At 29.9% G+C, this 15,914-nt stretch overlaps 1 protein-coding gene across 2 annotated transcripts; it reads left to right on the plus strand.

Annotated features, from left to right (window-relative positions):
• Positions 1–333: 333 nt before the first annotated feature.
• Positions 334–13,805, plus strand: LOC129947299 (glutamate receptor 1-like). 2 transcript variants are annotated; one of them, XM_056057812.1, is made up of 16 exons: positions 334–888; positions 981–1,100; positions 1,246–1,398; positions 7,201–7,328; positions 7,390–7,519; positions 7,850–8,103; positions 8,187–8,351; positions 8,440–8,697; positions 8,838–9,153; positions 9,220–9,314; positions 9,373–9,540; positions 9,643–9,736; positions 9,804–10,177; positions 10,299–10,543; positions 10,619–10,976; positions 11,444–13,805. In XM_056057812.1, the coding sequence occupies exons 2-16, from the start codon at positions 998–1,000 to the stop codon at positions 11,543–11,545; spliced, it is 2,943 nt and encodes a 980-aa protein (XP_055913787.1). In that variant the 5' UTR covers positions 334–888; positions 981–997; the 3' UTR covers positions 11,546–13,805. The 2 variants fall into 2 exon arrangements, with proteins under 2 accessions (XP_055913787.1, XP_055913788.1); XM_056057813.1 differs by having other exon boundaries at positions 11,471–13,805.
• The last annotated feature ends 2,109 nt before the right edge of the window (positions 13,806–15,914 follow it).

Consider the following 15,914-nt stretch of genomic DNA (forward strand, 5'->3'; position numbering starts at 1 on the left):
ATAATCTCTTAAATGTCCTACTTTCGCCAGCATCACTGACAACACTCTCACACCCACACCCACACCCACTGGAACTTGAATCACTTGTTACGATGTAAAAGGGGGTCCTCGTGAACGAATACAAATAAAAGGAAGAGTAAAAGGAAACAAAAGCCAAACGCAAGGATTCACACAGAAGTTAGCATCACAGACATCATCACTGGGAGCAAAAGCATCTTTTACAAACTTTAAAAAGTTCTTGGGGATTATGTATGCGGAGTCACTTGTTAGTTAGGGTAAAATTTGAACTGAGATGCTTTGGCACTTTTAGTACATATTCGAACGTGAGCTGCGGCAGTCCAAAAAAATCGAAACGGTTTTTTGTGATATTAATGAGAAACACATTCTGTAATAAGGATATATTTTTTTTATTAAGTACACGAGAAAAAATCAAACCTTATCTGTGCGGTGCGAGTTTTTGAAACGTAATCTTTTCCAAAGTTTTGAGGAAATACTTTTATCGCAATAATTACAGTGATATGGCTCAAAGGTGTTCGCGAAAGGATGCCGCAATCATATGTTTTGTTATAAGTCCTTAAAAAGTTAAAGAAATCATGTGTACATAGCGCAAAGTGAGTGAAGAACTGAATCGAAGCGAAGTGAATCGTATCGAATCGAATCGAAAGATCACGTCGTCGGCCATGATTTTTTGATTATTCCCTTTTTTCCTCGTTACGGAAAGCAAAAGGAAGTGATTAAGAAATTCTACTATTGAGCCGTTAAAATAAATCCAAATGAATCTTAATTCCTGTGGCGGGGTAATATTATTATACGTTTTTTCAAAATATTTCTCACTCGTAGAAATTCAGTCTTATAAGTGCCCTAGCTCTTGGTCTTTGACGAGTTAGTGTAAGTGTATATTGGCCTTTTTATTTGTTACAAAGAGTTGTGCAAGTATCTACATATGATTGTGAATGGTTCGATAAAAATCTTTCTTTTAGTTCATATTGTTCCGAAAATGTTTTATGGGATTACCTTTGTTACACTATGGATATTACCTGCAACTTTTTGGATACAATGTACAGTTGCCCAACAATCGTTGACAGAAAAAATTCCTCTTGGTAAGTTTTATCACAATGTCATGCCTTTGCTTCAAAAGGATTTATCTCTATCGAATATGAGTTTTGAGTTTCGAGTAGACCTATAACAAACAACGGCTGCATATGGATTTACATATTTATGGATTTTATTACTTTTGGTGTGTAGGTGCTATTTTCGAGCAGGGAACAGATGAAGTTCAGTCTGCTTTCAAGTATGCCATGTTGAATCATAACCTGAATGTGTCTTCACGGAGATTTGAGTTACAGGCATATGTGGACGTAATTAATACTGCTGATGCCTTCAAGCTCTCTCGATTAAGTATGCCTTATCAAAATATAAAAGCTGTGTAACTGACGGTCAAGGGATTCAAATCTTTTACATTTCATTTATATTTTAAACAAAGCTTTGCATAATTTGATTATAAAGTCAATTTATGTATCTTGCAAGTAATTTGTAAAACTATTTTTAATAATTTAAGTAAAAACTACATTAAAACTATTTAAATACACAAATAAAAGACAAAATTAAGAATTTTGATAGTTAGGTATCATTTTTCTAATGGATAAACAGTACGACAAAATTTAAAACATAGAACATAGAACTTTTTACTAGATCTCTATTTAAAACAATTGGTGAGCAAAGAAAATTATTGGAGCAAAAATACTTTGTGTTTTTTTCTTAGCAAAAACTGCCACAATCTCAAAAGTAGGAGCCTTGAATTTGATATTCTTATAATAACAAAATAAAGACTTTGGTTTCCAAGGGCACCATTAAAAATAATTAGTACTATTCGTACACATTGCGGTACGGAAGAAAATATGAATTGGCCATTTTTTTGATTTTCAGTTCGAGTTTTGAAATAATAAAATATAATAAGTTCATAATTTCTATGTTTTTGTACTGTTTACTTTTTTTCGGCACAATTTATGGAGTTTATGGCAAGTAAAACTGTCATAGCAGACATTCGCAGCTCATTATAGTCTGCGGTACAGGCAGACGATCATTTTAGAAAATGTGTTGTTGTAACTTATGAACATTTTGGCTCGTTTTCTGATCCTAATAAAAACATAATGTTTATTTTGTGTCATGAGTTTATTTAGATTAAAGCCTTAAAAACCTAAGTAAAATAGTGACGTGTTTTGAAAGTTATCTAATGATAATCTAATTCTTTAGGAAAATGAAAGCTTACAGTTTTTATTTTACTATTATGGAGAATTAAAAATATCGTAATCAAGAGAACAAAATAATAAAAAATGGGAAAATAAAATATTATTCATCATATATTAAAACAATAAATTGTATTATCTTAGACAACATTGATAAAAACGGTTCTATTCCATAAAAAAGCTAAGCTGGGATTTATTTTAATGTATGAAACTTGTAAGGCTTATTAGGAATTATCAATTCTTTAAAGAAAAATAAGTTTCCGTTCAGTACTGACAATATTTTTGTTAAGTTAATGAATATTGATATCAAATCAATATATATTCAATATTTAAATCGTTAGGACAGTCATGAATAGTTGTGTTAGGTGATTTGTTATAAATTGTAATTTATAGCGTGAATCAGCTAATCGGCAAATTTAAGTGGATTTGTTTTTCTGGAAGAAATAGTTTTGACAAACATATAAACTGTACATGTTATTAAACAAATTTAATAATATCGGGTTAAATCCATCATATTTATTTTCAAAAATATCTTTAAAAAGTCTTGAAATACATACTATATTGTTTGTTTTGAACTTTCATTACAAAATGTATGCAAATATTTTTGTTTTAATTATTAAAGATAAAAAAAGCCCTTCTGATCTACCGAACTGCATGGAGTTCCCATCCGTCCACCAAATTATATACAATAAATAAGTTAGGATGTGTTTATTTTTAAAATATCGGTTATTAAAACATAAGTTTTGACAATTTCCTGTCTGTATATCTATATCTGTAAATATGTTCATCAACAATTTTAATTTTTCTTAATAACTAAAACTTCAACCTTTATCATTGCCCAACTATTTTTCTCTATAGTTTTTTTTTATTGTAGCCGTTTTTCTCCTCTCAGAAATTCAAAATTAATATGCATCAGCACTTAGTTAGTTATTAAGGTCAATGTTCAAAAACAAAATTGCAATACATATAAATTGGTGTACACATACATACACATAGTTTGCAGTCATTTTATTTACAAGTTTTGAGTACCCAGTATCTCCACTCATTTCAGTGCATATGTTACATTTTCAAGATTTTTGAAAAATGTTAAACATCAACTTTTTTCCGACACTTCTATACGTTTTGCATTTATTGACTTGAAAGTGCGAGTTGTTGCTTACTTATTGCTCAAAAAAACAGTAATCCGATGAAGAAAAGACCGAAGTATGTTTATTTAAGTTTAAAAACATAAACATCTTAAATTTACAAATAAAAATGTTATTTTTAACTTGAAATTTCGTAGTTATAGGTATTTTAAAGCCCACCACTCTTTTTCCTAAGATCTTTTTTTTAAACTTCATGATATATACATATTGTTGTGATTGATATAAGTTACGGGCAATGTAACTTTTTCTTTAGCATGATATTACAAAATAAACTATTATTTAAGTTTCCAACCCCATATAATATCAAGTCTCAAAATTGCTTTTAAATAAATTTAAATTCCAAACATTGATAAAAGCAGATACGGATAGTTTTGAACACTTAAGAGGAATTCAGGAAGGAAAATGTTTACAAATTGTTTTAACAGAAAGAAGTTATAATACTAATTGAAATTATATCTTCATTTAAAGGTTGTCCTTGTTTCTTCTTATTAATAAATTAAAATAATTATTTACGAAGTTACATCTTATTTTATTTATTTCAATACTTTCGTAGTTATTTTACATTTTAATGCAAAGTGAAAAATGGTTTTAAATTTTGTTTGTGATTTCATAAAGCGTTTATTTTTAATTATTTTTTATGGAAACACTTTCATTCAAACAAATTTCAACCTTATAAAGTCTCTTAATAAGAAAGAATTACTATAGTATTTTTATTTTGTAAAAATTATGAATACATATATTCAAGGTTTTTCAAAAATCGAGTATTTTTTAGGAGAAATCAAATTGTCAAGAAGTCATTGATAGTGGAATACGATATCGGCCATATGGCCTGGCTTTCAGTTGCCGCTGTATTTGTTCATAAAATGAAGCCAAGACACACATTTGCGAATGTATATTTTATATAATTTAAAAAAAAAATTCATATGGAACACCTTAAATCAATTGTAAAACATTGGCGTAGGCCTTATGTTTTATGTGGTTCAGAAAGAAAAAAGTGTAAAAGTGTCAAAAACCTGATGTTGGTGGCCAATTGTGCGAACCTCTTCGAGAAATATCACTGTCAGGAAACATTTTTGTAAATAAATTTTAACCATTTCAATGCATTGATAAGGAGTGTTTTGTTTCTATTTAATTAATAGCTGCATTTTAAAAACAGTGGGCAATTGAAAAGAAGACCTCATATTGGAACATCCTTTATATGTGTTAAAGTTATAATATGTTTCGATAGTTGCTCAAAAAAAAGACGAAAAAAGCGAAAGACATAAGTCATAATAAACTAACATGTTTACGAGTTTAAGTTGCAAAAAAATACCTATAATCGTTTTCAATATTGGACTAAATAAGACGTGGCATGAATTAAAACTGTGTGTGGGTAACTTATGGACATGAGTCGAGTTTCTTTTTAAATCACATAGGGGACAAGATCTAAAATAAGATAACTGTAGCAGTTTTTTAAAGCTTAGGCTTTTGAGTCAGGGATTTTTTTTGATATTTTGCAAATATTATTAAATTTAAAGTTCCGCTTTCTTTTCAAATCGAATGATGAAATCGATATTGTTTGGAGTTTTTCAAATGATTTGTCATTACATCTTGTTTTAATATTTTCATAAAAAGAAAAAATAATAAATCTTTAGGTTTAAACTACTTCTGATCTTTATACCTCCTTAATTCATGTTGCAGAACCATTCGTATTAGTACATACAAGTTTTAATTTGCATAAATTTTAAATACTCAAAACCAAAATTTTTAGGATTCATTTCCCAGGTATTAGTACCCGTAACGTGATGGTTAGTGCGTTGGACTGTCATGCAAGGGGTGTTGGGGTCAATCCTTGCCTTTGCCACCTAACTTTTTCCCCTGGTACTGCCTCTTGTGAGGAATTGACAAATCCTCCAAGAGTAATTCTTCATGTCATGATGTCATGAAAATTGCATTCTCAAATCAGTCGTTCGGATTCGTCATATAAACTGCAGGTCCCTTCCATCTCTGAAAACATTCCTCGCACACAAGAATGTTTGAGAGTTTTAAGTCATTAGGCTAAAGATCTGAAGGGATTGTTGATCCACCTGATTTATTTTATTTATAAACTAAACACTTATATAGGTTGCTACAGATTATTTTTTATAAAAATGTCGAACTAAAATAGAAATGTGTACTGTGTATCTAACCACCCGTGGTTATTGCCTAATTTTTAAACTTTAAAATTGCCGTTTATGTAATGAAACCAGTAAAGGCTGCTCAATAATTATGACAAATTATCGATTTTCAGTTCTATTTAGAAATATAGCATCTAAAAACCTATACCAATAAATGTTTATTTTGCTTAAATTGATCCCAAGTCTCTTCAAAAATTAAATTTATCTTGTCCTAAAAGTACTTTTAATTTTTAAAAGACGTTTAAAGGTTTAAAAAATTGGATATTAATTTGTTAACTTAAAATATCACTTTTGAAACATTAGCCTAAAGATATCATAAAAAAAATAATATTTATTTCGACATTTGTTGACAGCTAAGGTAATATCTTTGTACAACGCCTTAACTGTTTTCGTTTTGGAACACAATCATTTTTAAGTTGAAAGTTATGACTGACAAAGTTTTTACCAAAAAATTCACATATTTGTACACTCGTAAATTTTGTAAAGGTATATTTTAAAAATTCTTGTCGAAAATACAAATTAAAAGGTTGAATTTAGCAGAGCAAACATTTTTCATAAGAGTATAGCAATATTTTTTTACTAATTTGTTCTCATTTAATATAAAAAAAATTAAAAAAGACCTTGGGTAATATAATACACACGTAAAAAATTAACGTAGCCGTGCGGCACTCAATCAAGAACATTTTGTTTTCAAATGAAGTAACTAAAATGAATCAAGTTTCTAAAATTTTCTTCTTGCATTGCAAATATTAATAGAAAGCCTTCGTAACCAATTTCACTTTTTAATTTTTATTCAAATATTAAGTTTTAGTATGCAAACACTGTTCGGTTTTTGCCAGTTGCCGCTGTAGTGGGTTTTCCACATATCAAATGCCAACAAAACTGCCATCATTATAGAACATTAGATATGAGTTGATTAGAAAGAGCGATTTTTTCGCTGGCAAAACGAAATTTATATATCAACGTTTATTTTGTTTCAGCTAAAAATATACCATTTTCAAAACAATTTGAACTGAATAAATATATAAATTGATAAATTATTTTAAGAACATTTTATATTTTTATGATATTAGTTTTAAACAAATTATAAATTAAAATTCGTAGTCTACAGAAAACTCTTCTTATTAGTTAAAATTTGTTGTTTAGAATTTGAAACGTAAAACTCACTAACGAAATAAAATGTGATGTTATTTAAAAACCAATCAAATATTTTTTTATTCTTAAACCAAAAATTTTTCAACGTTATTTAAATCAGTTAAATAACTTATTAACTTTATGTTTTTTCTTAGCAAATAAATAAAGCTACCCAACGATGGGAAGCCATCATAAAAACTCTCTGCAATTAAGAAAAGCAGTATAAATTTAAAAGCAATAAACAATAGAAAAACGTTTGCTCATGTTAAAAAAATGAAAAACAGTATTTTACCAAAGCAATAATACTTTACAGCAAATTTCTTTTTCTAATTATAGTTGCTAAATATTACGCAAAAACTCAAATCTTAGCTGTTTTAACATTTTTTAAACATCTCTTGAAAAATAATAAATACAAAATATACTTTACAAAGAAAAACAAAGATTTCCCTTGACTGTCAAGTGCACCTACTGATTAAATATTCCTGGAAAGATTTTCGTTAACACAATACCTTGTTTTAGTATGCAACCAGTTCTCAAGAGGGGTGTATTCAATGCTTGGAGCTGTATCACCAGATTCATTTGATACATTACACTCATATAGCAACACTTTTCAAATGCCATTTGTGACACCGTGGTTTCCAGAAAAAGTATGAAAATTTACCTTGTTTACAAATTTTTTTTACAGATTTTTGATAATTTTCATTGCAGGTTTTGACACCATCATCCGGATTTCTTGATTTTGCAATAAGTATGAGACCTGACTATCACCAAGCAATTATTGACACAATACAATTCTACGGTTGGCAAAGAATAATATACCTTTATGATTCACACGACGGTAATTATAAATTAAATGCTTTTTTTACTATACATAACACTTCCTGCTAATGGAATACAAAAATACCAATTTTTAATGACACAATAGCGAAAACAAAATAAACGACCTAAGGTTGCAATTCAACTCAATTAAACTCATAACATTTCCCAGAATTCTATGGTGCACAAGCTTAGTTTAATAAAAAATAAGAAAAAAACATCCGAAAATCTGCAAAACAGCTTTTGGCTGAGAATATAATTAATCCAATCTTAAATTTAATATTTTCCCATTTAACGCATCGCCTTGTTACATCATTTCTTTTTATTTTGTATTTTTATTTCTATTTAACAGGCCTTCTGAGACTGCAGCAAATTTACCAAGGACTAAAGCCCGGAAATGAGTCATTTCAAGTGGAAATGGTCAAACGTATAGCAAACGTTACCATGGCAATAGAATTTCTACATACCCTGGAGGACTTAAGTCGTTGGACAAACAAATATATTGTGCTTGATTGCCCAACGGAAATGGCAAAAGAAATTCTCATAACTCATGTCAGGGATATTGCACTAGGCAGACGCACATACCACTATTTGCTCAGTGGTTTGGTAAGATTTTTATTTATATAGAGAACAAAAAAGTAGCACAATAAACATAAACAAAAATACAAAAATATAAAACAAAAATCCAGGTTATGGACGATAGATGGGAGAGCGAAGTTATTGAATTTGGTGCTATTAATATAACCGGGTTCAGAATTGTTGACACAAACCGGCGGTTGGTGAGAGAATTTTACGAAAATTGGAAGCGCCTGGATCCTGTGACCTCGGTTGGTGCTGGAAGGGATTCAATTTCGGTAAGAACTATAAGAGAAAAAGAATGTAGAGTTGTACAATGGAACATGAGGACATTGATTTAAGATGGGATTACATTTAAATTCTCAGGCACAAGCAGCTCTTATGTACGACGCAGTATTTGTTCTGGTTGAGGCTTTCAATAAAATCCTTCGCAAGAAACCAGATCAGTTCAGAAACAATGTCCAGCGCCGGAGTCAGACACTAATACCCAGTCCAGCGAATGGAACAACAGCATCGAGCGGTAGTAACGTGGGAACAAGTACACGTGCTTTGGATTGTAACACTTCCAGAGGATGGGTAAACCCTTGGGAACATGGTGATAAAATTTCACGATATTTGCGAAAGGTAAGAAAAGAAGAAATTTACTTTGTATGCATAGGCCAAAGGGCTATGGGCAAAGGGAAGAGGGAAGAGGAATATGTGGCTTAACATGGGCTTATAAAAGTATAACAGAAACTCATAGCGTATAAAATGTTCGCCTGCAGGTGGAGATAGAAGGATTAACAGGGGACATCAAATTCAATGATGATGGCCGAAGGCAAAATTATACTCTACACATTGTTGAAATGACTGTGAATAGCGCAATGGTTAAAGTTGCTGAGTGGTCCGATGAGGCTGGCCTAATGCCCTTGTCAGCAAAATACGTGCGCCTTCGACCCCCTGTGGAATTTGAGAAAAATCGTACATACATTGTCACAACACTACTCGAGGAACCATATATAATGCTTAAGAAAGACGATAGCTTCGAAGGGTATTGTAAGGACTTAGCCGATTTACTGGCAAAGAAATTGGGAATAAATTGTAAGTTGTTTTTCTCTTTCCACATATTATTTTGGATTTATAAGTGAAATTTGTTTTCGGTGTCAGATGAGATGCGCTTAGTTAAAGATGGAGGATATGGTGCAGAAAATCCGAATGTGCGTGGTGGTTGGGATGGTATGGTGGGAGAGCTTGTGCGGAGGGTAAGTGTTTATGTTGTGTCCAAAGGATTCTCAACCAACCGAAAACTTCTGCCTACAGGAAGCGGACATAGCCATAGCTCCAATGACAATAACAGCTGAACGTGAGAGAGTTATTGATTTTAGCAAGCCCTTCATGTCGTTAGGAATTTCGATTATGATAAAAAAGCCAGTCAAACAGACTCCAGGTGTATTCAGTTTTATGAATCCTCTCTCCCAGGAAATATGGGCAAGTTCAAATTTATAATTAACATTAACACAACTTTACTTTAGTATGCATTTAATAAATAAAATTCTTTTTTTCAACTTCCAATCTTATTAATATATTTAGGTTAGTGTCATATTCAGTTATATTGGAGTCAGTATCGTTTTGTTTTTCGTATCAAGATTTTCACCTTATGAATGGCGACTTATTCAATATTCAGGTAAACAAAATACATAACTAAAATCTACATTTATGTATGTAAATTCATATGCAAATAATTCTAACAGATGCTATAAATATACATCCTGATCAAATTCCAAACCAACAACAACAACAAATACCACCTGGAGCCCCAGCGGCATACGCATCTCCCGCCGTAGTTGTAAATGATTTCAGTATTTTGAATTCATTCTGGTTTTCATTGGCTGCATTTATGCAACAAGGATGTGACATAAGCCCACGATCAATATCCGGGCGGATTGTTGGGTCTGTTTGGTGGTTCTTCACATTGATACTCATTTCATCATACACTGCTAACTTGGCAGCGTTCCTAACAGTCGAACGGATGGTAACACCGATAAACTCACCAGAAGATCTGGCTACACAAACTGAAGTCCAATACGGAACTTTGCTCCATGGTTCAACGTGGGACTTCTTCAGGGTAAGTTTATGCTATTCTTGATTTTAAAAAAATGTTAAACTTAATGAAATCTTGAAGAATTTGTATTGCACTATTTATTAAGAGTACCTATAATCAAAGTCAATGTCATGCATTTTTTCAGAGATCTCAGATCGGTCTGCATAATAAGATGTGGGAATATATGAACTCCAGAAAACATGTCTTTGTTAACACCTACGATGAGGGCATAAGTCGAGTGAGAACATCCAAAGGAAAGTACGCTCTATTGGTCGAGTCACCGAAGAATGAATATGTTAATGCTCGGGAACCATGCGATACAATGAAAGTGGGGCGAAATTTAGATACCAAAGGTTTTGGTATAGCCACTCCAATTGGATCACCTTTAAAGTGAGAAATTTCTATCAATAGCTTTATCAAATAATCTAACTACAATTTTTCAACTTTAATCTAACTGTATTTCAGAGATCCAATTAATTTAGCTGTGCTTTCTTTGAAAGAAAATGGTGAGCTTATTAAACTGCGTAACAAGTGGTGGTATGATAAGACTGAATGCAATCTGAACAAAGACAATCAAGAGACCTCGCATAACGAACTTTCATTGAGTAATGTGGCCGGAATATTCTATATATTAATTGGTGGTCTCCTAGTGGCAGTCTTTGTAGCAATAATTGAATTCTGCTTTAAGAGTAAATCCTCCTCATCGTCTTCATCATCGGCGACAGGAGGCCGCCATCAAAGAAATTCTCTATCAGATGCAATGCACTCTAAGGCTAAATTAACAATTCAAGCCAGCAGAGATTATGACAATGGTAGAGTCGGGGTAAGTATTTTATAAAAGCAGAATCGAATTTAAATTGACAAAATTTGCATACAATGCATATGTATGTATGTGATGTTTTTATAGAATATGTGCTCATGCGTATATTTGCATAAAGTTAAAAATAAGATTTTTCATTTCATTGAACTAAAACACAAAGTACTTTTAGTAATAGTTCTCGAACTTGCTTTAACGATTTTTTTAAATTTAACCTCAAAAATTATGGTGATGCTTCTCATATAATGTAACGTACATGCAAGAGTTCAACTTTTATTATTTTCGTTACAAATTTTTCAAAGTTTACCGACTAACTATAGTTTCATTTTTGTAGACAATACAATTCTCACTGCATTCAAAAAATAATCGTTTTAGTCTCGACACATTTTTGTATTGGAAAATTGAAAATTGCATATTCTATTTATAATTTCATACCGAACGACCTTAAAGGAACAACATCTAATTAATAACAGGTTATTTCAAATTGCATTAACTTTCAGTACTACCCGCCAGCACAAATAAACGCCACCTCCGACACGGAGTCAATGCACATGAATACACATGGTCAGGTTTGACGTGAGCATGCGCAGGAGTCACGGCTTTGACGCACTCCTTGCGCACCAACAATTCGAAGGATAATGGCTAACAGTAGACAGGAGACTGAGAAAATGCTTGGCAACCATGAAAGCTTATCAGTCGGAAATCAAAGTAATACCCTAATTCGAAATCCTGATATAAGTAATCCCTACGCTAAGTAAACTAATGCTGAAAGTATGTATCAACTAATGACTCCATACACTAAAAAAGCATCCCTTCATTTCAAAAATAAATATAAAAGCAAAATAAGATAAATGAAAACACATCAAAAATGTGAAATTGACGTTATTTTGCTAAAATTAGATTAAGAAGAACTGACTATTGTTATAAAACTAATAAGTTATAAAATAATTCGAAAAAAGAAAAATAAATATCTTTTTACAATAATTGTTTTAAGTATATGTAATTTATTAAAATGAAATGTATGTAGAATTCCACAATTAGTGAGAAAACTATGACCGGAAATCATCATGTTAACTGTTTTAAACGTATACTGTGCCAACTAAATTGAATTAACACTTAAATAAACAATATTTACACAAACCGGATGCACAAAGCATGTCATTGCAAAATAGTAAACATTCCATAATGTATTTGACAAGAGATTGGCAAAGGAAAAAGGAAAAGGTAAAAGCATAGAAAAATCAAAAATTCAATCAAGAAAATCAAATTAATTGCAATGCGTCCACAAAAAATTGTAGATATTTTACTTGTAAAAAATAATTGTTGTTATTATTATTTACTATTCATTTGTTATTTATGGCGTGATTTGATTTTATTTTAAACAATTCTACAGTCACGATTAGGTTAATATAGTTAATATAATACGTACTTTTTTGTATTATCATTTTCTAGATCAAATTCGATAGATTGGGAGCCAGTAAATACTTTGATTTGATATAAATTGCACATTTTAGTTTGATTTGTATTAGGTTGAACCCAGGCCGTTTTATTTGATATTAAAAAATATATTGCACATTAAATATAAGTTATCGATTCAATTCATGCACCATTTCCCTTCACTATTATGTTTTTAAAAATCATTGATTCCATTAAACATATCAACCTGATACAGTGGCGAATTTTTAAAAATATAATTTATCGCTAGCTCCCAATCAATAAATCATTTACTTAAAAACACATAACAATGATTCTAATTTATTTTTAAATTTGTACATAGGTAATAAAAATATTTAATTTTTTTATAAAAAAAATAATAGACTAAGTAAATTAAATAAATAGGTACATATAGCTCAATTTGATAATTTCCTTTATTTATTACATAAAATAAAAACGGTTTGACATAGTCCACTTAATATTCAGTTCATACTGTCCATTAAACAGAAATCTAGATAACCTTGGAATAATTTTTATTAAAATCGACCCATTGTTTAATTTAAAATTAGATAAAAACCATCAAATTAATAGAAACATATTCTTTTATTGTGCCAAAACCAAAATAAATTACTATTAAATTCAAAAACAAAAGTAAAAATAAAAATAAAAATAAAAACTAAATCAAAAAATTAATAATCATTCCAATCAAAGTGGTTTGGGAATAGGGTGTAATTTGTAGAATTGATAAACAACCATAGCTCAACTAAAACCTAACTATATTATAAATATGATTATAACTAAACACATTAATTTTGACATAAAATAAACCAAAAAAAAAAAAGAAAACATATAAGCTGTCATTAACATCATATCCAGGGTTAAAAATTTAGTAAAGAAAAATCTAAGACACTCACACAAAAAATACGATCTTTTTTGTATTTAGGATTAATTTAGTCATAAGGAAAAATTGTTATATACAAACTATAAAACTAATCCACTAAGAAAAACTTTTAATAAAATTAAAAAGGAAATATAAGAAATCTTGTGCATTGTGTTCATGTTACAATAAAATAATCTTCGCAAGAATATCTAAAATGTCTGTTTAAAAGAATATGCTTAGACCATATCAGCATATCACTGTTATTTTTAATGTACAGAAAATGTTCAATTTTTCCTATTTTTTATAATCGTTGAAATATTTTACATTGGTTTATTCTTTTTTAAGTGAATTTTAAATATTTCAAGATTGGTGAAACCTGATTGTTAACTGATCTTCATACTAAATACGTATATGTTTGAAATCAAAATCTGTAATTATAAAATACTGTTTTGTTCTCTTAAGATTTTAACCTAAATTATTTTTTAATGTTGCTACCTAAGAAAAAAATATAACAAAATCAAAATTGGAAATTGCATTTTTATTACCAAACCTATGGTTCAAAAAGTTCAAAACAATTATTCATATTGAAAACAAAACAGCGTGAGATTTTTCATTTTAATAGTCTAAAATGAGCTGTTTTATATTTTCTTAAAATGGAAATTTTAATAATGCATAACCGAAACGGAAACGGAAACGGAAACAACACATAAATATTGAAATTTTAATTGCAAATGAGAAAACAGTACTATAAGTAACGATTATATTCCTTCAGAAATATGAAACGGCCTGTTTTATACCTGCAAGTTTGTATAGGAGGAGTTATGATGCTCGAAGGACCATATAAATTTGTTTTATAAGACTAATTACTTGTTGTTAACATTAAAATACTACTAGACCTTAGGAAGATGAAACTATTTTGTACTGTTTATCAAGTCAAAATAAGAATTTGGATTGAGGTCTACGTTTAGGTTTGCAGTTTCTTATTTGAATCTTCTATTATTTATTTCTTCTTTGTTTCTTCTCCTGAGGCTACAAAATCTTTCATGTTTACATACATTGAATTTTAAACTCTTTAAACATATTCTGTGCTCATTTGGTTACAATTTTTTAAGTTTATAGTACACTCTATATTTCTGTGTATTTCTGACTTCAAAAATGTTCAAATTTAGTACCATTTTAACAGATGGTCGATTTTTTGGGAAAGTTTTGTCACAAAATATAGAATAAAATAAATAGTAAAAAATAGTAGCTTATTTTTCCAGTGTTACATATACAAAAATATTAACATGTATGAGCAAGAAAGGAAATGTGAAAAAAAGACTCGGTCTTTTTAAAAAAAACATCTTAAAGTGGAATTTGTTAAATATTTATTAAATTTCATTTTGAATGTTGCATTAACAATTTTAATATTTCGTTAGATTTGTGTCAATAAATATAATATTCAGGTTACATAAGGAGTAGAAAATTAAAACCTTTTTAGTATCACTCTTTTTTCAACAAATCACAAAAAATTATGTTGGCGATTCATTAGTCTAAAAACAAATTATTTTTCGTTGCTATGTCTAAGCTATCTGATTTTAAGAATCATAACTACCAAAGACATAATATCTGCTTGGAAAAATAAAATATATGGACTTAATTTCCGTGTCCCGAGCCTAAGTTTTGTGGACAGTATAGGATTCCACTGTTTTCTTATTTACTTTTTTACAAAAATTGTCATGTTTTATATGTGCAAATCCCACTGTACCTGAGAGCTCCTGTGTGCGGATCATGGTAACAAATTGAAATATAAATTCTGACAAGCTTTTACAGTTTTAGTTTTGTTTGTTTAGTTTGAAATGATAACAAAAAGTCATTATCTACAAAAAGGGTGTTTCATTCTACACAGCCGCACTCTGATGTGTACGAACTATTGCACTCAGTAATGTATTTGAGTTAAGACTGAACTTGCCACAAAGAAAAGCTATTCTGCCACAGCTTTTTTTCGCTTTCATATTATTAAGCATAGAAGCTCAGATACAATACTCGTAAGTAGATATTAACAAAATAAGTAAACTAAATATTTCTGTAGTTTATGAATTGGATAAAATCATAATCATGGAGTGGTTCCAACTTTGTATATTTTACTCACTTTCCTTACTCGTCACACACTTTATTGTACCCATCATGAATTCATTTTGTATGTATGTACATATTTCGGCACTCAGTACTAAAAATCAGAAAATTTTAATATTTATTCCTGCATCAAGAAATTTAATACATTTATACAATATTTACCTTTTGCACCAAAATCTGGTCGAAAATTTTAGTAAATTTATAACAAACAAAAATTATTCAAAAACTTCAATTGTTTTAGTCATGGACATAAGTGTACTCCTTTCAAAGAAAATTAATAAAAGTTTTATATTTTGAAAGTGCAGGAATTTATATGAGCTTGGAGCTTTTGAAAAGTCCAAGTTTAAATAAAGTTCAAGTTTGTTTTTCCTGGCTAACTTTTTAGAAAATTATCTTGCTTTTTATTTACAGTTTGTTTTAAAATAAAATCTTTACCTTTATTATGCGCAATATATTACACACTATCTGAGCCAAAAGACTTTGCTTTGGCACATCCAAAACTTTAAGAGCTTAAT

This window comes from Eupeodes corollae, chromosome 2 (genome assembly GCF_945859685.1).
Source record: "Eupeodes corollae chromosome 2, idEupCoro1.1, whole genome shotgun sequence".
Taxonomy (NCBI): domain Eukaryota; kingdom Metazoa; phylum Arthropoda; class Insecta; order Diptera; family Syrphidae; genus Eupeodes; species Eupeodes corollae.

What these genes read in the sequence shown, in the direction of transcription:
- LOC129947299 (XM_056057812.1), top strand. Translation starts at nt 998, where the DNA reads ATGTTTTATGGGATTACCTTTGTTACACTATGGATATTACCTGCAACT. An exon ending in AAAGAAATTGGGAATAAATT is followed by an intron (nt 9,154 to 9,219) that starts GTAAGTTGTTTT and finishes TTTCGGTGTCAG; the next exon opens with ATGAGATGCGCTTAGTTAAA. An exon ending in CCAATTGGATCACCTTTAAA is followed by an intron (nt 10,544 to 10,618) that starts GTGAGAAATTTC and finishes ACTGTATTTCAG; the next exon opens with AGATCCAATTAATTTAGCTG.